This window comes from Chenopodium quinoa, unplaced genomic scaffold (genome assembly GCF_001683475.1).
Source record: "Chenopodium quinoa cultivar QQ74 unplaced genomic scaffold, ASM168347v1, whole genome shotgun sequence".
Classification (NCBI taxonomy): Eukaryota; Viridiplantae; Streptophyta; class Magnoliopsida; order Caryophyllales; family Amaranthaceae; genus Chenopodium; species Chenopodium quinoa.
In genome coordinates, this window is record NW_018744460.1 from 2,049,341 (window position 1) to 2,072,662 (window position 23,322).

Here is a 23,322-nt window from a genome sequence, read left to right on the forward strand (position 1 = left end):
ATGATTTTGATATTGGGCTCATTTCAATTTTCTTCTGTTGGGCCGTATTATTATCATATTGTAAGGCCAATACATAATCCAAACTCCTTTTGCCCCCTTTCTACAATGAGATATTGAACCCGGTTTTACGTCGGTGACAATTAATGACTTGACTCGAAATCGACTTAAAGTGAGTAAGAGAAACTTGAACTCTACTTGGATTGAACTTGAACAACTTGAATAATTAAGTTGATTTGACTAAAATGTTAAACTTTCTTTTAAAATAAAGATACCTTCATCATGAGAAATATGTAATGAATTAAGAAACAACTTTGGGAGGTAAATTAGAGTTATTATACAAAACAATATCTAGATTAAAAATAAAAATAAAATAAATAAAAAAAAAAAGTGATCATTGTTAACAGTCCTGTGCTGTAGATATGCTATAGATATGATGTGTTCAACATTAGAATTATCGAAGTGTTGAAGAAGGGAGTAAATATGTGTAATTATGCGATCAATCTACCACAAGCTGCCTATGAACTTTGCATTATGAAGAGGTGCTACTTCAACAATAATTGATATTGTGTTGCATGTATTATAATAATGTTGTTGTTGTCTATCTTACAGGATAGCGCGTCCTATTTCCAAATTACCATGAACACAAAGTGGGCCTCCAAGGTGAAATTGAATTGAGGATGAGATAAGTGATTGGATCTTATAAATGGAGACTTGTTAAAAATCCATGTGAGTTTTGTATTTGTCGCATACTCAGCGCAAATTGCACTTTGTGCTAGGTCTTGTAAATGTTTAAATTGATTTCATTATAAATTTATAATATAACATCATCGTGTTCATTTCAAAAGATATAACACAAGAAACTAGATTTTTCTTATCGCGACCTTGGATGAAAGCTAACAAACAAAACCCAACTTGCAACCTACTTGATGACACATGGGGGAAACGCTTAGTACCCATGTTGATGCAAAGGTTAAGACTATGAATTAGACAAATATTTCTTAAAGTATGAATTTCATATTATACTTTCACCATTTTTTAAAGTGCAACACTTCCTATTATCGAGTAATAATCGACCATTTTTTACTTACAACACTGAACACTCCCTACTATGGAAGTAATGTACATTGAGCTATTATATCTATCTCCTTTATTGGTTATCGCTCATCCGTTTTCATTAGCTTATACAGGGCAGACCTTAGTTGAGATTGGCATGGGCTGACCGCCCCCCTCCCCTTGTTTTAAAGTCATTTAATAGAATACATATGTTGCCATTAATAACTGTAGAAAGAAATTTGTGGCATAGTGGTTGGATCCCTAGTAGGCTCCAAAATTTCCTAGGTTTTGTGCAGTTGAGGAAATGTGACTGTGAGTTGAGAGTTTTAACACGACTGGGTAGCTAGAGAACGTGAACAACGAGGTCATATATAGTACATACAAAAATGAAAAATCACAGCACCAAATAAATAAAATAAAATAAAAAACAAAGACCATAATAATATTCTCAAACCTAACCACTTTCACTCTATTTTTCTTTTCCTTCCTTTCTTGTAGATCTCCGTCAATAATACCCACCTAAAATTTCACATTTTCTTATTTTTCTTTAAATCAAATCAAATCTCACTACAAAACGCAGCTCCTCAAATTTCAATCAAAACCCCCAATTTTATAAAAAATGTTTCTTTTTGATTGGTTTTATGGAATTCTTGCATCATTGGGGTTATGGCAGAAAGAGGCCAAAATTCTCTTCTTAGGTCTTGATAATGCCGGAAAAACTACTCTCCTTCATATGTTGAAAGATGAGGTAAATTTTTTGTAGGGTTTTTGATAATTTGATTTGGGGATTTTGACTTTTTTTGATTGATTGATTTGGTTTTTTCTGGGTTTTCAGCGATTAGTTCAGCATCAGCCTACTCAGCATCCTACATCGGAAGAGCTGAGCATTGGTAAAATCAAGTTCAAGGCTTTTGATTTGGGTGGTCATCAGATTGCTCGTAGAGTTTGGAAGGATTATTATGCCAAGGTTTGACTTTTTTTGTTGTAATTTGCTTTGTATTATCATTGATTATCAATTGTGAATTATGATGAATGTATGTTGGTTTTTTTTATGTTCATATAGTTAAGTTATGAAAATTAGGAAAATTATGACAAATTTTGGTTTTGATCCAAATTTTGTTTGGGGCTTTATGAGCAATTATAAGAGTCATTGAGCTGAAAAGTCTCTTTTTTGGGTGATCAATTGGATTTGAAAGTAGTCCAATTTTTGTGGGGTTTCAAGTTTGGAGTGGTAGATTTGATGAAAAAGTTTTTGATCATGAATATTTTAATTGAATTCCAACTTTTTTGGGGTATAACCGTATAAGATGAAGGTCTAAGTTTGATAAAAGTGCTCGTTTGTGAAACTTTAATAATGTATTGCTAACAATTTTATCTGGAGGATCTGCACGACGATGATGATGACTGGGGTTCTTGAAGTGCTTTATGTGATTTACTAACCCCCTAGAATTCAAACGACCGGAATCTGCTTGTGCTGGAATTTATCATTGATTGCAAATATGGTTTGATGTTGGGGGGGCTAATATGATTTGTTATTTTTGAGGGAGGCTGATTTGGTCTTGTGTTTGCACATTTGTGATTGTCATCTGTTTGTGATTTGTGTTTAGAATTAGAAAGGCGTCGAGGGATTTTTCTGTACAATTTGGTGAACTTTATCTACATGGAGAGTCATAGTGTATGGCTGAATGCACATTGAAAAATTTAAGGTTTGTATGGAGATGCAGTTTTTATAGACTATTTATAGACAATGTATATCAATTCTCATTTTACAATTCTCATGTGCTGATGTGTTCTCTGATGTTTGATCCATTCCCAACACCGCTGGTTGCTAGAAAAGGCAATGTATTAGAACTAAAGAGTATCTTTAATCTTAATATCTTTATTTTAGGTGGCATTACCAAACATAATCTTGTTACATACTTGCATTATTAGTAACAAAAAGGTTTTAACTTGGAACTGGGATTCTGATTTGGCATATCATCTATTAAGTTTTGATTCTATTATGCAGTCCCAGGGTTCATTTGGCATGAATTTTGGGGCCAAAAATGTGTTGTTTGTTTAAGGCTTTCTTCTTTCACCTGAAACCCTTTATTTGAACTTATTAAAATAAACCTGAGCTTGTCTAGGATTATTATAGCTGTGAAACCTACTGTTAACCCTTTTGTTTAACTAAAGTTGTTTTTAAAGTGAAGAGAACAAGGCCTAAATGGATGTATTTACACAAACACAACCCTTTATTCTTTTCGTTTTCCTCATGTAATTCTTAGAATTGATCTTTCTTGCTGAGTATGATATTGTAAATTTTGTTTTCTTTGATTGGGTATAAGGAAATATTATTGCTATTGAGCAAGCACTTTGAAGAGCATTAGTGCTAGAAAATGAAGACAGGGCAGGGGGGTAAGATAGTAAACTTATCTTACCCACATTTTTACCCTCTCTCTTTAATCACCTTTTTCTTACACCCAATCAACTCTTCTAGAAACAAGAGTCAACAGTAAATGGGTATTTCTAAAGAAAACAGAGGGAGTACATTTAATTAAAAATGTGCAGAGATTCCATCTTTTGGGCATGCTACTTTTCACAAAGGACCTTCCATTAATATCTTGATTTTCTATGGAAAAGTGAATTAATTTCATGCTTGTGGAAATTTCTATTGTAGCAGCATTTTCCAATCTCTAAGGATGTGTGACATGTAAAGGCTGTAGAAGATGTTGATGATTATATTTCTGAAATAATGTCCGGAGGCCGTTCAGCTGAAGTGATCTGCAAAAAGTCTAATCATGAAAACCTAGTGTGCTACTAATTACAAGTTTACATTCTTTACATCTCATAAAATGGAAGGAACTTCTCCAAAACATCTCTGTGATGGACCTGCAGCATCCATTTTCCGCAGGCTTTTCCCTTCCCTCTGAAGATTTTGTATTTTTTATTTTCATGCATGTTTCCTGTCTTGGTTCCTTTCGGTTGGGGGTTGATGTTTATTTTTTCTTGTCAATGTACCCTCTTTTAATATGTCCAGCGTTGTAAGAGAAAGGGAATGCCCTGTAAGATTCCATTAGTTTTTTTACCTAAATGTTTGACATAGTCCCATGAAAATGTAATTGCTAAATTATAAAATGAGTAGTTAAGCATTTTCTAATCACCAGTAGCACCCATGCTGTAGCTAGCAGTTCTGTTACTGGGAAGGGAAAGACCTCTGCAATTTGTCTGTTTTTCCAAAGCTCGTTCCTTTCCTTTTTTCTTTCCCGTATGAAGGTGGCTGGTTGTGCAGCCTTCTACGAAGTAGATATGTGGCTCACAGTAGTTGGTCTTGAATTCTTTTTCCGACTCATCATTTTCCATGGGTGAACTAAATTACAGACAAAAGGCAGGAGTACTTTATTGGGCGCTGGAATGCTGATTAATGATGTTAAATTATGTTTCTTTACCCCTCTTTCTTGTTGCATGAAAGGGGTTTGTGGTTAATGACATTGTTGTCGGTTAATCAAAGATACGTGCTGACTTCTCTCTCAGGGACTACTCTCTTGTCTTAACATAAGAGAATGAATCACTGTTCAAAATTTTATGATCTTAGTCTTCTTAGCAGATATGAAATTTGTTCACTTTTGTCCATCTGCCTTGCTAGCTCATGTTATACACTCTGTTTTATTTAAGTATTTGTATAAATATAATTGGGAAGCGTAAACAGTGAGGGCCTTGTATCATGCTTACCTACTGTTCTCTCATACACACTTGTAATGTAAACTTTGCAAATGAGGCTTTCATGTACCTTGGAACTTTACATATGGCTTCTTATCTCAGGCATCTTGTGTAATATTTTCTTGCTATTTTGCTTTAACACTTCTCGTTTTACTCTTTGCTGTTTCAGGTTGATGCTGTTGTTTACCTTGTGGATGCTTTTGACAAGGAGAGATTTGCTGAATCAAAGAAGGAACTCGATGCCTTACTTTCCGATGAGGCCTTGGCCAATGTTCCATTTCTTATCCTAGGGAACAAGATTGACATACCTTATGCAGCTTCTGAAGAAGAGCTACGCTTCCATCTGGGTCTTTCCAACTGCACTACAGGCAAGGGGAAAGTAAATCTTTCGGGCTCCAATGTCCGCCCCCTTGAAGTATTCATGTGCAGCATTGTCCGCAAGATGGGATATGGTGATGGATTTAAGTGGGTTTCCCAATACATCAACTGAGACTAGAATTAAAAGAATTGTACTTTCGATTTCTGTTGCTACTCCTATTCAATGTTTCTTGTGACTACAAATAGAATTCGTAAGACTGATTCTTTAATTCTTATCGTGAAGCTGTCAGATATTGTCATGCTGATTGTGCTAATATGGAACTCCTAAGGAAGATATATTCTATTGCCTATGTTTCTTTGTTCTGAAGTTGCGCGATAATATTTTGGATTTACTAGTGTTAATGCATGTCCTCTCCTTTTGAAGAAACTGATAAAATAGAGTAATTGGAATTGTAGTAGTCTCATCAATGAAGCTCATGAAGTGAAACATATATATTTCAACAAAATCTGGTATTTTGTAGGATCACTGTCTCATTGCTGGAGCAACCTTTTTCACACATTTAATACATAAGCAAAAAAAAAAAGATCAAAGAGAACTTTTCCTGTGTTTTATAAACAGAAGCAACTGTTGGTTGGTAAGGGTGAAGCCGGTGAACACTGATGCTAATGCGCTGGACGGTGCTGGTTCGGAGGAGCTGTAATTAGAGTCTGGACTGGCTGCTGTGTGTTGCAGCCTTGCAGGAGTGCGTCGGGTCGGATCAGGGCGAGGTGGTTTGTGGAGTGGGGAGAAGCTGCAGCTCAGCTGTGACAAGTTGCCAACTTTGGTGCACAAGGCTTTGCAAAAAGGCATGGATCCAAGATCACTATTCTAGATTGCGATATAATGAGTGGTATGAACAATTCACAGGTTATGAGGGTTCGCCCCTAATAGTTTATTTTGAAGATATTACGGAGTATATAAAACAAGTTGTATGATTTGTTTGTGTACCATGTGAAAAAGAAGGAATAAGATGGCTTATCTGGTGGCAAGAATGGTTACAATGTAGAATCTTATTAATTCTGTCTCTTGAGATATTTTCAAAATCTCAATATTTTACATATTAGTAATTACAGAGTAATATTAATTATAATTGACAAACATAAAAACTAAGCAAAATTAATAATTTATAGTTCAAAATATAAATCTACAACTCTACTCTTAAAAAAAAAAAAAAGTTGATTAGAGTGTTATTTGACCATATTACCAAAACAAACTTATTTTAGTTATAAATTTGATAAACTTTATTTTAATGGAATTTATTAACCTTATCTAAAATTCTAAATTTATTATGGAAAGTGCTTAACTTTGTTTACATGACTAATTTGAATACTCTTGTTTCCCTTTTACACGTAGTTTCCTAAATTGATTAATGGCCCATTGACAAATAATTGACGGATATAATCTAATGAAAAAGCGCCACATAAGGAAAAAAAAAAAAAAAAAAAAATTCCTTTTCCTCCTTTAATCCTTTTTTTCTACTAAACATAAACTCTTTCTCTTGTATTTTCGTCTAGAATTTTTATTGATCATATTAAATTTCTTAGTTTTTGATTGGTTTTTCAATCTAATTAGTTCAAGAAAAGTGTTTCTAGTAGATTGGTTCTTTGATATAATAGCAACATTGGGAATATGGCAAAAAGAAGCTAAAATCTTGGTTTTGGGCCTTGATAATGCTGGCAAGACTACTTTGCTTCAAATTTTGAAAGATGAGGTTTTTAATTTACTTTTTCTTGTGTTTTTTTGTGATGTTTAATTGATTAATTTACATGGGTTTGTGATAATTAATCTTAATTTGGTTTGTGGGTGCAGAGATTGGTGCAGCATCAACCAACACAACAACCGACATCGGAAGAATTGAGTATTGGAAGGGTTAATTTTAAGGCGTTTGATTTGGGTGGCCATCAAATTGCTCGTCGAATTTGGAAGGATTATTATACTCAGGTATTGATATGACTACGTATCTATGTTTAAGTGACGTCTGAATCCTTTGTTATATACACTTTAATACTTCATGAATAATTAAGGATATGACGTGGTTTTCTTAGAAAACAATCTTGATTTATAAGTACTATCTTTACACACTTTTTACTGACGGATCATCTTTGAAAATTTAATAATATGACATTAGGAGGGCTTATTAATTATCGTGATCTGACATCACTAAAATAACAACCAAAAAGATTTCGTGTTGACTATTATTTTCGGATGGAGGAAATAAATTTTGTGGTTGTAGTAAAAGCATCAAACTCATGCTTTGTAGTTCTAGCTAGGTTTTTCGATTTAACGGTTTAACCAATTTGATGGTAATTTTGTCGAGTGATATAAAGAAGCAACTAACACTTTAATGATTCTATGATATTTTATGTCTATCACAATTATTCACAACATATAACGTTAAGGTACCTACTTATTTAAGTCTTAAAGTTGCATTCTACATATCTTACATATACCTCGAATCCTCGATTTTAATTATGTGTTGTGTGCCATGTAGGTGGACGCTGTTATCTACCTAGTTGATGCTAATGACAGAGGAAGGTTCGCGGAGTCTAGGAAGGAGCTCAATGCACTTCTTACCGACGAGGCACTATCTAAGGTCCCGTTCCTCATCCTAGGCAACAAGATTGACCTCTTAGAGGCCGCCTCAGAGAGGGAGTTGCTTTACGAGTTGAGTCTGATGAGCTTGCTGACGGGTAAGGGTAGGGTTAACATTGAGGATGATGGTAATGTACGGCCGTTGGAGGTTTTCATGTGTAGTGTTGTTCGTAAGATGGGGTATGGAGAGGGTTTTAAGTGGCTCACTCAATACCTTTAATTCACTCTCTTTTTTATTGTCAAGAAAGACTAGTTAGGTTGATTCTTGTTGAGAAAGGTTTCCTAATTTGTAACACGTACATATGAAGTACTTTTATTTTATTTTTTTCCATACATATTCATCTATATAAACGGAGGAAGTACAATATAGTACTCTACCTAATACAACAGTCACATTAGATTTATGCAACACAGATAACCTAAAGTTTTTACAGCTGAAGGTGAATCAGTATTCTGTCCTCCCAACAGTAATCTTATATTATAAAAGTACACCTCCCTCCAAAAAAAAAAAAAAACAAGAAAGGGCTATTCTCAGAGGCGTGCATGAGCCCCTGACTCGAAGGGTAGTACTATGTGTGGGGCAAACTGACCAATTCTACATATCTACACCTTTACAAGACATGTACAGAGCTGAAGCAACATCACTTTCCCCATATAGCCATAATACGCTCCCATGAAAAAATTCTAAAGTGCAGCTGACTATATATCGGTCATATAGCCATTGGGATTGCCTGAATCTTCGAAGTGAAGCTGCAGAGAATGAAATTTGCTTAGCCATTATCAGTAAATACCGTTAGAGTTGGAAAGGATGTTAAAAGTCTATGCACCTGTGCTTGTGTATGAGCTAATTTCATCCTTCGATATTCTTGCTGTGCCTGCTTTGAACGGAACATAGATTGTACACGCACTACAGCTTTTTCAACACGCTCCTCAGCTTGTTTTCTGCTAGCTCGATAGAAGTCTTCCTCTGTGTCACTATCTCGCCTCTGATCATCAACAGGCTCCTCAATTTCAACCTTAACACCACGGAGACCTTTCCTCCTCAGTCGCCATCTCAGTATGGCTTTCTCAAGAATCCCAACAGACCATATAAATTTTCGGTATTGGCGGCGCACTTGGAAGCCCCTATATGCAGCCTGAATTAAGGACAAACGATCAGAGCTATCTCATTTGAACAATAATAAGACTAATAAATCAGAGCAATTATGCATATAAGGTGTGCTACAGACTCAGACACTGGCAGTGAGGATCAGACACATTGACTGATGATAAGATAGTTCCCTTGCTATAAAGTATCTCAGAATACCAAGGGAAATCAACAAAATATAAGGATCTCACCATCATATGTACTGCATCACATCAAATAATTGAAGTATATGAAAACCTTCAAGAGGGATGGAGTCTTGGATCCTACTACATCAATATGACAGCATGAGCATCAAAATCTAGCATTTACCTGAATTTTGATAGCTTTTCGGCGCATATTGAGGAATTCTCTACGAAATTTCCATGTCCGGAATCTATGTTGTATGCGAGCAGCAGCAGCCATTTGCTTCCGTAACTCATAGTTTCTGAAAGCATGCTGTATCTTCATTGCTGCAACAATATATTGTGCTTCAGTCTCAGGGTTTAAGAATTCAACAGTTTTCGTCTTTTGCTTGAGTGCGTTCTCCCTAAAAGCAACTTGTATGCGTGCAGCAGCATCAGCTGCCGTACGATAAGCTGCCAGAGTATCCTTCAGATAGAGATCCTCTTCAGTTATGTTGCTGGGATTCGCAGTCTCATAAGTGTGGGTTTCAAGAGAGCCACCAACATTTCCTGCAACCTTCATATCTTCAAATTGCTGAATCAAGGCCTTTTCGGAAAGATAAGCAGCTAAGCCCTCAAAACCCTGCTTAGATGCAATATCAGCAGCTGTGCACCCACCAGGGTTATCAGAATTTGGATCAGTGACCAAGTTTGGCTTTGCTCCAGCAGAGAGAAGGACAGCAACCATATTCTCCCTGTAAAGCAAATCTTGGAGCCAATCATTAAAAATGAACAGCCATACTTCAAAATCATTGAATAAGTTGTCTTGTGCTCTTGTTAATTTATATATGCATTAGAATCTCAGTGTAAATTTGGAGCAGTCATTATTGGCCTAAAGATAACCATCTAGGAAAGAAAGGATGTTTGAAGCTCAAGTCGTCATACTTCCTCTGGAATGTTCATTAAGTATTACACTAGAATGCAAATACTTCATAGTGACACTGTGCACAGTTAGTGTGGCAACTGACAAAAGAAAAGATAAAATAACCATTTTAGGAAACAAAAGATCTTTGAAGCTCAATTCATAGTATTTTCTCTGGAGTGTTCAACAAGTATTACACTACAATGCAAGTACTTCATCATGACAGTGCATAGTTATCATCCTTAGACCAGGCAAATTTGTTGCTGCATACTTCAGTTAGATTTAGGTTGCATACTTGCATTAACCTTCAGAAGGAAGCCATAGTCTTTGATCTATAATATACTCAGAGGTTAACAAAATTTTATGCAAAAATAGAGAAAATGATAAAAAGCCTGAACAAAGCTTTTAACATGTCCTATCCTGACTCTTCATTCAATTTCATTACCACAAGCCCACATGGTTGCTGATGGAGAAGCAATAATAGGACACTTTTCGGAGATACATGATAAAAATATAGACAAACTTCATATTCACCTTAAGTAATCCTTGTACAAACAAGCCATATAACATATGATTGGATGCAATAAGCTGAAAATTCAATATATAGTTAGTAATGCAATATAAATGGTTTGACTTTGACATACCTCCCATAATATGCAGCCCAATGAAGAGCAGTCCATCCAAACTTATCCCTGAAGTCCAATGATAGGCCGCTGTAGGAAAATAAATAAATTGCCCATGTATAACCAAGGATAGCACACAAATGCAGAACTCCTTGACCTTCAGCATCACGTTCAGAAATTTTACTGCCATCAACTACTCTTTCCAACAACCACTCCTTAAGCCTGCTCTTAATAGAGAGTTCAAACAAATTGTCTTTAGCTCGTTCCAATGTGATCTTACCACTTTGTATTAGTTTTGCAAAATAAGCCCAACTATCAGCAATATTTGAGTATTTGAGAGCAAAATTTTTTCCTTCCTTTAAAGCACTCTGTGACACTTTGCTAGATAGAATGTCAAGGCTCCTTGATGTGGTAAAAAGCAAAAATGCAAGTCTCATCTGTATCCGGAACATATCCCACTGAGAATTATCCTCTCTAACAGCTTGATTAGTAACTGCAGGAGAACGGAACTCAAAAGTAAGCACTTGACTTATGGGTGTGCTACAGTCAATGCTCAGGTAAAAGTTCACGGATCCAGGACTCTGGGGCGAAACCATACAACGAAACACTCCAACTTGAATAATTTCAGCAGGAACACATGTGTCACCACACACACAATATACATTTGACTTTGCTAAATGTCGATATTCTTGGTGAAAGAATCCAACCACTAATATCTGCAACAATAAAAAAAATAAGGGTTCACAAATGACCATATAAGGGAACAGTAACATTTTGTTAAATTAGAAAATTTAATGATTTCATGTTGAACTACACAATTGCAAGTCCTGATCATTCATCCTATTTATCGTGCCACTTAAATAGTCCCAATCTGTTTATCAGCAGAAATGTATATAAAACTTGACAATATCAGAACCCAAGTAACCTTTATAAGAGAGGCCATCTAAATTGCTAACAAGAGTAACAACTACTCCCATCCCTTAAAGATTGCCCATTTCCTTCGCTACTCCCATGAGTCCCATTTGTATTATTTTTTGTAGATCACTCTTAACTTTCTCTAAAATTGGAACCTTTTATTTTGAGATTATGGGACAAATTGCATCTAAGTTGAAACCCTAGCTCTTCGTCAGCGATTTTGAAACTCAGACCTAGATATTACAGCCCCAGGTTGTCGAATTCAAAATTCAATTTTTATCTAATTTTTCTTGCGTTCAAGCATATGCTTCTCAATTTTGTACTTTGCAGTTCTATTCTCTATGCAATAACTTCTTGAAATTATGCTTCAATTGCCGCATATCCTAGTACCCTTCCAAATTACACTGAACAAGATTTAGTTGACGGAATTTTGAAGGGTGAAAAAAGTTGAAGTAGTTTTGAAATGGGAGGAAACTTCAAACTTCTCACCTTTTCTCTTCGGCCTACGTGATGCTTGGAAAAAGGGATATCACAATTTCTCACTACTTTACTCCTTAACTAAAGTAACAAAAAGATAAAAGGCACCCACATGATGCTTAGCAAAAACAGAACTTTCAATGGGGTAATCTTTAAAGGACTGAGAGAATAATAAACAAGTTTTAAATGGAAAAAAGAAAAATAAAATAAAATAAAATAAAAAATTCTTAAGGTTAACAAAGAGCAGTGAGGACAGTAATAGTTCATTCTTTAATGTTGATTCACCAAAGCAGCTTGGTGTGTATGCTGTGTATCCATGGAGAGTTCTCCAACAAATAGCAAAGAGACAGTATCAACATTAGATCTTCATCCCAACAAATAACAAAGAGACAATATCAACATTAGATCTTCACCAAAGGATATATAAACCTCCAGAGTCACATTTTAATTGGGAAATTTGTTTGCATTTGCCTCAAATTTGGTGCCTATGCACTCCACGTGATAGCTTAAAAAGAGTACAAATATTATGTTTGCACTAAAATAAAAAAAAAATAAAAAAAAAACACCAAAGCAAAACAATCAAAATCCTTTACATGCAGTGTTTTGTGTCTAGAGTTGCTTTATTTGAGATAGAATAAATGTCTGTATTGTGATATGGACTATATGATCAACTCTAGAGCTAGAATGCATCATGCATGGACCCATGTGATAGGAGAGAGATAGAGAGAGTTTATCAACTAAAAAGGAAAGTGATGCAACTAATTTGAAACTTCCGTTTTAGAAAAGTGATGCAACTAAAAAGAAACGAATGAAGTAAATTAGTTTCACCGAGCATATTCATTTCAGAAGTAGACTAAACATAAAGCTATCAGTCTATCACAGACACATGGGAAAAATGATAGTCTCTTATGATTTAAGAAGCTAACTAAAAATTAAGCGGCTAATATTTTTACAAACTTAACACTAGACAGCTCTGGAGTAACACTGAATATTTGGTATGCCACATTGGTATTCAAAGGGGGACAAGCGATGATGTGGTGAGTTTGGATGGAAAGGACTTGACCATGAGTGAATGTTTTAAATATCTTGGGTCGATCATCCAGAAAAATGGTGACATTGATCAAGACGTGGCCCACAGGATTAAGTCGGGGTGGCTTAAATGGAGAGCGGCCACGGGAGTGTTATGTGACCAAAGCATTCCCTTACAATTGAAAGGAAAATTGTACAGGTCAGACCAGTGTTGCTCTATGATACAGAATATTGGGCTTCTAAGAAAGAGCACATTTAAAAGATGGAGGTTATGGAAATGCGTATGTTAAGGTGGATGTGCGGGAGCACTTTAAGAGATAGAATAAGAAATGAGGTTATTCGCAAGAAATTAGGTGTGGCAGGCATTGCAAACAAACTAAGAGAAATCGGCTGCGTTGCTTTGGGCATGTAAGACGAAGACCCTAGGATGCACCGGTACGAAGAGTGGAAGAGTGGGACCACGGAGGGGTTAAACGAGGAAGAGGGAGACCGAAAATGACTTGGTTGGAAAAAGTTAGAAAGGATATGAAGTATATGGATTTGCATGAGAATGAGGCATTGGATCTTAAGGGTTGGAGGAGGAAGATTTTTGTCGATGACTACACGGAATAATCACTTTTGGTTTATGTAGCCGACCCCACTTATGGGATTAAGGCTTTGATTGATTGATTGATAACGCTAGACAGCGATTAACCACAGGTAGTATGACATTATTTGTTGGTTAGGATTAGCTTGGGGAGCAAGGTTGTGAGTTTGTTAGAGGTGAGAATGGGAAGGAAATTAATAAATGCTCATACATTGAGAAGTTCATATTTCTTTTTAAGTTTGTAATTGGGAATGTCCAACTAGTCCTAAGACAGAGATTGTAAACCCCATTTGATGATTTAATCTCACCAAATTACAATCAATTTTCCCCAAATTTTCTTCTTTCTCATTTCTACAAATCCAAATTAGTGACCACCTCAATACAACACAAAATGACCTAATTAATGAAATGCCAGTTATGCCACGAGTAGCATAGTTAAACTTGCAAGGTAATACTAACCTTTGCTCCTTCAGTTGAAAATGTCCATGTTGGTGAGATATCAGTTATACAGAAGATCTGTGCTGGGACAGGTCCTTCATGGTTAACTGCTCCTGAAGACACAAGAGATCCATGACTAGTTGCTCCAGAAGATTCAAATGAAGGATCATCCACTGACTCAGGTGAGTCGACTATAATTTCATTCATCCACCTCCCAAAGCTATCTTGACTTTGCAAACCATCTTTTGCCATTTTGTTTGATAAATCCCCAGCACCTACTGTCCCCATATCATACACTTTTCCTTCCACCTTTGGATCTTTTTGAACCCCCATCAAGGAAAGATAAATGTCACCCACATGAGTGATTTGTGCAGGACTTGTCCCTGCAACAGGGTTCATAGAATTTCTGGAAGTCAGCATATCAAGATGAGGGTTTCCAGTTGACAAAATGCTACCCTGCACATGCAAAAGAAATCAAGTTATCCCTGAAAGCTTAAATCAAGTAACTACAATCAACTGCATTCAATAAATCCTATATTTATACCTATATTTTCTTTAGAATAACAATTAGAACACGCTTGCATCTTACCATCAGTAGACCTAATTGATTAGCATACGCAGCAAGTAATAATGTAATCATATTAATCCTAGCAGTCTTTATTAAGAGCTCCTAAAGACTTCCCACTTTTCTTTTAGATTTTAGAGGTACGACATCAAAGGAGGAAGGACAGCCTTTACTGAAATGAGGTGATGGAAAGTAGCATCTATGGTGAACGAACTACTTTTATGGTTGAGAATTGAGAGGCATAGAAACTGTTAGATAAAAAATAATACAGGAAAGAGGAACATTCTATTCTTATAAACTCAGCCTCAGGATCACCTACTTACATTATTTTCTGATGTATATGCGGCAGGTTGCTTGTCTTGATGAAGGTATGGAGTCTGTTCTGCTTGAAAAGGTGCAAAATAAAGGAAGTGAGAAAAGAATTTTAATGCAGTCTATTGGCACTGTTATGTGAAGAGCACCATCTTTACCTTCTTTAGTGGTTAAAGTTGCTTCAGTGGGATCACTCAGCAATAATAGCTCATCCCAATCAAGTGTGTTAATTTCATGCAGTCTCATTTCATGATTGTTCACATTGATACCATCACCAATATCTAATTACCATTCCACAGAGAAGTTAGAAGCCCACAATTTCCAAGAGGAGAAAGAAGGGGCAAGGGGGATAGGCAACATCTGATATATGATATTTGTTTCATTTTCAAACAACTACCTGAGCATGCTTTCATGGCAGGGTAATTCACTTGATCAACCATGCAGTCATTTCCCCTTGACAAAAGCGGAGAAGCCGAATAATCAGATAAGTCCGAATGGAAACTTGAATTTGTGGGTGTGATTGGAGAAACCTGTAACTGATTATAAAAATAAAAATATAAAATTATTTTAAAAAATAATAAATTAAATAAATTTTAAAAAATACCACAGCTTCAAAGCAAGGCTTTAGAATTCAGAACAACAAAAAATCCCAGTGGAGATCACAGAAAGCACTCCCATTTATAATATAAAAAATATAAATAAGCTTGAACCCTTATATCCACTCCCCCATCAGGCACTTGAGCAGAGGTCTAATTGAAATCCAAATTTTGACCTTACCTAAAAAAAATGATAATCTACAATAGGAAAAAAATAAATCAATAACTTACAAAATGTAGTGCCCAAGTGGATGCCCAATACCAAAAGACGGCATATCTATAAGATTGCGCAAACACTAGCAAGTCATACATGTACATATCCACTCAGATTTAGGTTCCTGTGTGACCCTCTCCTTGAATCCACACCACGGAATACACCATCATTGTGGTGCGAACTGGTTAAGAACAGACACTAAAACATGTAATAAAGAAAAAGAGAACTTTGAAAAAATAGCTCGTAAAACTGAGACAGAATACTTGAAAGAGGACAATTGTAAAACTGTCAAAAACCTTGTAAATAGACACAAGAAAATAGACATAAGAAACTTGAGAGACTCTTGAAAAACTGACACAATATATTTAAAAGCTGACACTCAAATATAAAAAGCTGGCATTGGAGTTTAGAGAATGATAATTGACATAAAACACTTATAATTTGAAAAGCAGCACTCATAAATCAGACAAATTACTTGAAAATGACACTCAATCTCAAAACTGCCATTGTGAGAAATGATACTTGAAAATTTGAAATAGAAATTAAAAAACTGACACTTGAAAGACGACACAGAATACTTGAAAATTGAAACTTAAATCTTAAAAACTTACATTGAAGGCTCACAGGAACCTCACCCTATACAAATATAGTCCAATGTGCTATGATACTCAATTCATAAACTCACCCTATACGATTTTCCATATTGGCCAGGTGAGATTGAGTCAACTGCCAATATGTTTCATAGTTATGTCTTCCAGGAGTGTGTAATTAATAGAATGGAGATAAAAATATAGAATTGAGGTAGAAGAATTAAATTTGGGGAAGTTTGATGGATGATGAAAATGTTGGTGCAATTAAGACACCAACAACGGTGTCAGCTTTAATTAAACTAATCAAAATTAAACAAGTAAACTAACAATCTCATTATTTTCATCATACTTTCTCTTTCCCTAAACCCCTCTGTATATAGTTAAACTCCCTCTTTTTGTAGCTTGAGCTACCTCTAATCTAACAACTAATTATGCATTGCCTAGAAGACTACCCCTCCCCTTAGGCTAGTTTCTTACTTTGTGTCATTTACAGACAATGTTACGGTTTGTCACTGTTATATATGCAATTGTTAATCACAGCTATTTGTGTATGCATTTACAATACAACAACAACAACAACAACAACAACAACAAAGTCTTAGTCCCAAAATGATTTCTGTATGCATTTACAATATGTTGCTAAAATACAGGATTTTGTTACTTCCCACGCAAAGAAATGGGGAAAGGTCAAAATGTTTTCCAAATAGAAATAGCACAATGTACTGGTCAATTGAGGTTGTTGCAATAACAAACCCAGTTAGCAATTGTAAAGAATCAAAAGAAGCAACTAAAATTACTGAATAAACTCATTTCCTAGAATATGAGAGAGGAGTTGCCAACAATTCATCCTCCATATAGAAACCCCTCTTCACCAACCACCATCACTTTATTCCAAAACTAGCACTCTAGCATTATGTAAGCCTCTTATACACTCAATTCAACTCCCAACTCTTCTAGAAATCAAGTCAGGCTACCCTTGAGCCTTTAATGGAAAGCTAAATCCTGGAAGAAGTACAGATCTAATCTCAAGTCATTAATTAGTAAGCCAAGTAGCTAACCTCTTGAGTTTCACGATAATGAACAAGCACTATGTGTTCCAAAGACCTGGAACAACAATGAAAATAGCAATCAATCCTATCTGCAAGATATTAAGATACAAGAAAACAAAAGAATGTATGCTAGTTTAATAACTACAAATTTTCAATTTGTGAACCAATTAACTGAATGGTTTAAAACATACATACTTATCAAGCAGCCAGTAACACCTGCGGACAAAGTTTGAGTTATCTTCACCATGAGCATAGTACACATGTATTCTTTCTTCAGTACCGACCTTGAAAAAAGAGGGAAATATGAAGAAAGAAGACATCAAATGGAAAATTCAGCAAAACAAAACAGATTTAAATTTGTATGGAACAATAAAAAACAAAGCACTGAGAATTAACCCACCAATTGACATGACTACCTAGTTATCTCACAATTAAGCATTGAATTACAGCCACAAAACTCTCTTCTACATTTATAATACCAAACACCTAATTACCTCCAGCATCAGATGGATAGAAAGCTAGATTGTTAATATTTTTTTTTTTTTTTTTTTTTTTTTTTTTTTTTGGGGGGGGGGGGGGGAGGGTCAAAAGCCCCAGATTCCAGAAGCAAGAGGAAGGTGGAAACATACTCAATAGTAGACACAGTCACATGAATGAAGGGCAAACCCGTCCACTGATATGCAAAAGAATGTTTACACACACCAAAAAAGTTTAACAACCTCTACTTCATTTTAAAACTTTGACCACTAATTTGTTAAGAAAGTATCATCAAAGTAAGCTGAGATAAAATCCATGTACAGAAGAGTACTGAAGTTCAAAATTTTCAAGGTGAATGAAGCTTGAGCTATGACAAAGGGAAGGGGAATATCAATAGAAAATTTCATGATTTTATTCAGGACTATAATTCCAATAATGAAAGTTCTCACTTTGAGGTGCTCATGAGCTTCTTTAACAGTTTTTCCGTCTTTTTTCTTCTTCCAATTGTGACCATCTTTCCGGAAATTCCGGAGCTTTTTACGGTCAAATAACACAATTGTGCCCCCTGTGAAAATTGGTCAAATTGATAAATTTAAGAATACATTCAATAAGGTCAAACCATAAAAATAAGCTAAACATAGGGTTGAATACAATTTACGTAGACAGTGCAACACCATTTAATTACAAATTTACAATATAGTCACGACAAAGTCAACAAAACTGTAACACACAACATAATAATTTCTCAGACATGCAACATCTATCAACACCATTAACAAAATCTAAATTAGCTGCTAACCATATATATTCAAGTTAATGTACCCAGCTTACCAGCCTATCATAGGCGGGCTTCTGTAAACTGGCACATAAAACCAGTTTCCAAACAAGTACCAAAATTGACTCAAACCGCAAATGCTTAATAGTTGCTGGTTGAATCTCAGTCACTTTCCATAGGTCAAGAATCAGACCCCATTACATAAGAAACTTACTAGAGAAGATAGTTACCTCTTGGTAAGTTCACTGGTTTGACATGGATGGTAAAATAAGCATAGTTAAACAATATAGCATGGATCTCATTGGGTCGGAGCCACCTGCTCTTGGCTTCCTTCATTATGTTTGGGATGTCCAAATCTGTCAACAAAAGATAAGCAGAGATGAACTTCAAAACCTTATACCAGAAAAAGTACTTCAAAGATCATCATTACTGCCATGGGCCCACTACAAATCTACAATTGAAGGGGAGAGATAAGCTTTGAGAAAACATTGCCTGGACAAATCACAAAAGTTACAAGAGAAGAACTACTAATCAAAAAGCAGCAGCAGATACCAATACAAACTAATTAAATAACCAAAAGCATTTGTTCATGCCCATGAATCATAATATGGGTCCATCACATCAAGCATCACTAATAGTAAATCATATATCGTGTCCTTTAAACGAGCCTCGGGACTAAAATTCTGTTACTTCACCTATGCAATCACATTAAGCCTTTTCTGCTGGGTTCTTCCATACTTGACAAAAGTGCAAAGAGTCAACTTTGTGCATGACATTCAAACATGCATGGTACAACAGCTATAGACTATAGACTACCATCACAGTAGACCAAAGATAAGATAGCAAAAAAATATAGAGCCATTTATTGTGTGGGCGGCATGGGCCTCCAACCACAAGTTTAATTTTTGATGAAGTTCCTGCAAATATTGTAGTGTTAAATATAGTAACCTATAAAACTCAAAACATTTCAATAGCAGGAGTGCAGTCAGTATTCTTACAAAGATAAAAAAAATTTAAAATGTCTAAATACAAGTTAGGAATACCATCTACACCCTTCAAGCTCAATGGGTTTTGGGTAAGGAGATGATTTAAAAGTAAAAACGTGTCATCAGATGTCCAGATTCCAACAAAAGCCTAAGTAAAAGATAAGTTGGTTCAGACTTCAAAACAAAGGGTGTGAAAACCATATCCAATGAGTCCTTAAGGATGCATTTTATTCACTAGATTTTTACTTATCAGAACTTAAGTTTTCTTACTTGAACTTATCTCAACCTATTAGGGTAACCTTTATCTTACCTATTCCTGAAATTAGGCCCTAAATCAGTAACAATCAATGGCACTGGCTAAAAAGACAAGCAGACGCTCTATTGGTAGTAACAACTGATTAGCACTGCAAATGCAAGTTGATCACCAACTAATCATCCCTATCTCGAGTAACAAAGCTATAACTACCATGCTTGTATGTAACTATTCTTCCACTAGTCGACACTCAGCAGTTAAAAGACTCACAAGCATCATTGCATTGACCATTTAACCAACATACATCCAGGCAATCCCACCCCCACCCCACAACCCCCTGCGCCCCCACTCCCCACCCCCTGGATACGACACCATACAATCATATGATCATATCCACTGCCCTCAATCTTCCATTGTTCCCTTTTTCCCAATACATCCTCTTAAGTCGAATTCCCAATTCTACATAACTGAAACCAATCTAAACTTGGGCCGAGTTTCACATTCTACATCAATTGATCAAGTACAGCAAGTTCAAAGGTAAAAATAACAATACAGTCTCCTTGCAAAACACCAGTAGCAAAAACAGCTACAATATTCCGAAACCAACCCAATATAATCTTCAGCAACTGACAATACGCAAATACAGTAGATGATCACACCAAACTTAATCATATATTTAAATCAATTTAACCTTATAATTAAAATTAAAAAAATATATAAAAAGGGAAAAAAAAAAACTAGCAGAAAGAAAGAGGGAAAATAACAAAAATCAAAACTTTCAAAAATATATAGCAATAAAACAATAAATTATACAATTATTTAAAAAAAATGACATCATCTTGAAAGCAGCAAAGAAATCGATAAAAAAAAAAAAAAATCTATTACAGTACCTTCCATGGTGCGAAACCCATGAATTTCAAATCCCGCAAGTCCGCCATTAAAACCGCTCTCCATGCTGATAATTGAGCCTTATCAGATTATACCCAGGTGCTAATTTGCAGAATCATTAACACCCAACTGGAAATAATTGTCAATTTCAGCAGAAATAATCAAATAAATTGCATAATAAAAAGCATATATTATAATCGAAGAATTAAATAAGAAGGCCAATCAAACGCAATAATAAAAAAAATGAAAAAATTAGTTGCTCTGCTAAAAAAAGATTAAGATAAAGAAATTCGTACTTGATTTTGATTTGTTACCAGCAAATAGAAAAGTCAAGACAGCAAAAAGAAATAACGATGATTTTACAGGGGTTTTTTTAGACAGGTTGATTTTAAAGGGTTTATAACGCCAAGTCTCAGCAATGCTGACCAAAAATTGGGTGATTGTGCTACTCATTTCTTACCTACTATTTCCCTTTTTATGTTAGAGATTTGGAAATAATAAATATGTACAAGTATATCATTGATGGCTTAATTGAATAAGTGATGCCTAGATCTTTATGTACACGATATAACAATTCAGACATAATATTTCAAATAAAAATATAAATGTCATATTAAACTCACATATATACGAATGATCAATGTTTAATACATTATACTATAAAAGAATGTTTAGAATTAATGTTATGTAAAATTATTCAATATTAATTAAGACATCAAATCCTCAACAAATAATTCCATATAATAAGTTCATGTGTATTAGGATAAGTCTAATTAAAATGAGCCTATGATGGCATGACGCTGATCTTTGTACGATTTCGAACATGAGAAATAGAGATAAGAGAAATAAAAGGATGAGAGAAAGATGATGAATTGGAAATTAAAATAATGGTATGATATAAAAAAAATAAAAATAAAAATAAAAAAATTCACTTTCGTTGTGGACTGAATATAAGATTTTAATAATTGATAATTTCTTAAAATACCCGTATTAATTCTCTCTTTACCCCTCTTCCTTATCCTTTCTTTTTTGTACCACATCTTCCTATGTAATCCGAATTACCGTAATTGTTAAGATAATGACATAATGGGGGTATGTATTATCAATATATCAATCTCTCCTCTAGTCCTATATTCCTTAAACAAACAATGATGCCTAGAACTTTGGGCATCATTTTTAGACCCATGATATAATTTTGTAAGGATTAAATCAAAAGCAATCCAAAAAAAACTATACATTTATGATTTTAGCAGGTTTGGACATAAAACTTATGCATGGAAATAAATTGGAACTATGTACCTTCTTGGTCTGAAACAGTCATTTTTTATGCCTGAAGCCCATAATCAACTATATTATTGGGGGACAAAGTATCAATTATACTAAAGCTGCTGCTACATTTGTTCGTCTCCACCACAGCACCACCCCTAAAAGGCTAAAAGCGTCTTTCTTTTTGTAATCACGCTTTTCCTCCCAAATGCTTGATTGTTTATGTTTGCCTATACAAGCATAGTACTCCGTATGCAAATTCAGACGATTTTCAGGTATGCAAACCGAAACATTAATTTTTTGTCATATTTTTGCCAATTTTGACATCAAAATTGACGCTTAAAAACTAAATGAACTCTAAAATCTTAACCGACTAATTTTTAAGGTACGCAAATGAGACAATTTTGCATGTCATGGGTAGAATGGATTAAAAAGGGCTAATAATTTATTTTAAATAAAAATCAATTTTGTAATATATTAAATTTTAAAAAAAAATTATAAATATAAAAGGCCAACCAATCGAATAGCAAAATGTGTCACATTTAACATGTTAAACAGGTTACCAACGATTACAACCTATGTAAGACGAATACCCCAAAGTTGGTACAAGTATTATTTCTAGAATTAGAATAATAAAAAATAAGTTGTCTAATTTATACAAAACTGGCCAATAATAATTATTTTTGACAATGTTTCTAAATTCAAAAGAACACGGCCTTAGTATGAGACTACTAGTTATTAGAGGTGATCAAAAATTTGGGCCAAGCCGTCCCTTATCATCAAATCTCATGCTCAAACCTGCAAAAAAGTCTCGGACTTTTCAGATCAAATTTGGGTTTTTTAACTAAAAATATGTTTTAAAATTTGCCCAAACACGGCTTTGTACTACTCCAAAGTGCTACGCTGGTTAGCTAGTCCTTCCAAGTTCGAGGGGCTTTTCAATAATTGGAGGTGAGTATTTCCTCGTTTGGATTGGAAAACGAATCCATTCTAACGGGTTAGGGCTTTATATGGGCTAATGAGCCTGAGCACTATTTGTATTTTTTTTTTGTGAAGACTACTACATTTTTTTTTCTCAATCTTTGTTTGATCGAATCTAGGAAATTTGGTAGTAATTTGTCATTTGTATTTTCTCCGTTTATTTTTAGCTGATACATTTTTACTTTGGACACTAAGTATATAAATTATTTTGACTTTGTTTTGTGATTTAGCATTAACTTGTTAAATACGTCTCAACAACTATTTTTCAAATATAAAATCTTTATAATTTTTTGTTATAAGATCATTGAAGATCTTTATATTTGAAATATTTGTTGAAAAACGTGCCTAAGTAAAACGCTTTAATTACGTTGAAACAAAGAAAAAAGGTATATTATCATGTGAAAATTTGTTTTAGATCTATTTCATTGTG

The 23,322-nt window shown here is 34.8% G+C and overlaps 3 protein-coding genes across 6 annotated transcripts; 2 read left to right on the forward strand and 1 right to left on the reverse strand.

Annotated features, from left to right (window-relative positions):
• The first annotated feature begins 1,447 nt into the window (after positions 1 to 1,447).
• LOC110697211 (GTP-binding protein SAR1A-like) lies at positions 1,448 to 5,458 on the forward strand. The gene is made up of 3 exons (XM_021874564.1): positions 1,448 to 1,801; positions 1,889 to 2,020; positions 4,922 to 5,458. The coding sequence occupies exons 1-3, from the start codon at positions 1,673 to 1,675 to the stop codon at positions 5,240 to 5,242; spliced, it is 582 nt and encodes a 193-aa protein (XP_021730256.1). The 5' UTR covers positions 1,448 to 1,672; the 3' UTR covers positions 5,243 to 5,458.
• A 1,147-nt stretch (positions 5,459 to 6,605) lies between these two features.
• On the forward strand, positions 6,606 to 7,960 carry LOC110697374 (GTP-binding protein SAR1A-like; the record flags this gene model as incomplete). The annotated part of the gene is made up of 3 exons (XM_021874756.1): positions 6,606 to 6,821; positions 6,920 to 7,051; positions 7,602 to 7,960. Coding segments are annotated over 3 exons (669 nt in total), but the record flags the coding sequence as incomplete, so codon positions are not given.
• Positions 7,961 to 8,072: 112 nt separating this feature from the next.
• Positions 8,073 to 21,096, reverse strand: LOC110697210 (calmodulin-binding transcription activator 5-like). 4 transcript variants are annotated; one of them, XM_021874561.1, is made up of 14 exons: positions 20,942 to 21,096; positions 20,648 to 20,774; positions 18,749 to 18,874; positions 18,193 to 18,308; positions 17,462 to 17,550; positions 17,276 to 17,321; positions 15,215 to 15,347; positions 14,976 to 15,098; positions 14,829 to 14,887; positions 13,962 to 14,396; positions 10,517 to 11,211; positions 9,159 to 9,705; positions 8,530 to 8,838; positions 8,073 to 8,452 (listed from the first exon to the last, which is right to left on the reverse strand). In XM_021874561.1, exons 2-14 carry the CDS (start codon positions 20,709 to 20,711, stop codon positions 8,402 to 8,404), a joined length of 2,793 nt encoding a protein of 930 aa, XP_021730253.1. In that variant the 5' UTR covers positions 20,712 to 20,774; positions 20,942 to 21,096; the 3' UTR covers positions 8,073 to 8,401. The 4 variants fall into 4 exon arrangements, with proteins under 4 accessions (XP_021730253.1, XP_021730252.1, XP_021730255.1 ...); XM_021874560.1 differs by having other exon boundaries at positions 15,215 to 15,353; XM_021874563.1 differs by lacking the exon at positions 20,942 to 21,096 and having other exon boundaries at positions 17,458 to 17,550; positions 20,648 to 20,780.
• Between the last annotated feature and the right edge of the window lie 2,226 nt (positions 21,097 to 23,322).

Excerpts from the sequence above, each read along its gene's own strand:
- LOC110697210 (XM_021874560.1), bottom strand. The coding sequence starts at position 20,711 with ATGGAGAGCGGTTTTAATGGCGGACTTGCGGGATTTGAAATTCATGGG. Across the intron at positions 18,875-20,647 it reads TGGGTTTCGCACCATGGAAG|ATTTGGACATCCCAAACATA; the intron begins GTACTGTAATAG and ends TTTTGTTGACAG. Across the intron at positions 9,706-10,516 it reads TGGGCTGCATATTATGGGAG|GGAGAATATGGTTGCTGTCC; the intron begins GTATGTCAAAGT and ends TTTGCTTTACAG.
- LOC110697211 (XM_021874564.1), top strand. The coding sequence starts at position 1,673 with ATGTTTCTTTTTGATTGGTTTTATGGAATTCTTGCATCATTGGGGTTA. Across the intron at positions 1,802-1,888 it reads TTCATATGTTGAAAGATGAG|CGATTAGTTCAGCATCAGCC; the intron begins GTAAATTTTTTG and ends CTGGGTTTTCAG. Across the intron at positions 2,021-4,921 it reads GGAAGGATTATTATGCCAAG|GTTGATGCTGTTGTTTACCT; the intron begins GTTTGACTTTTT and ends TTGCTGTTTCAG.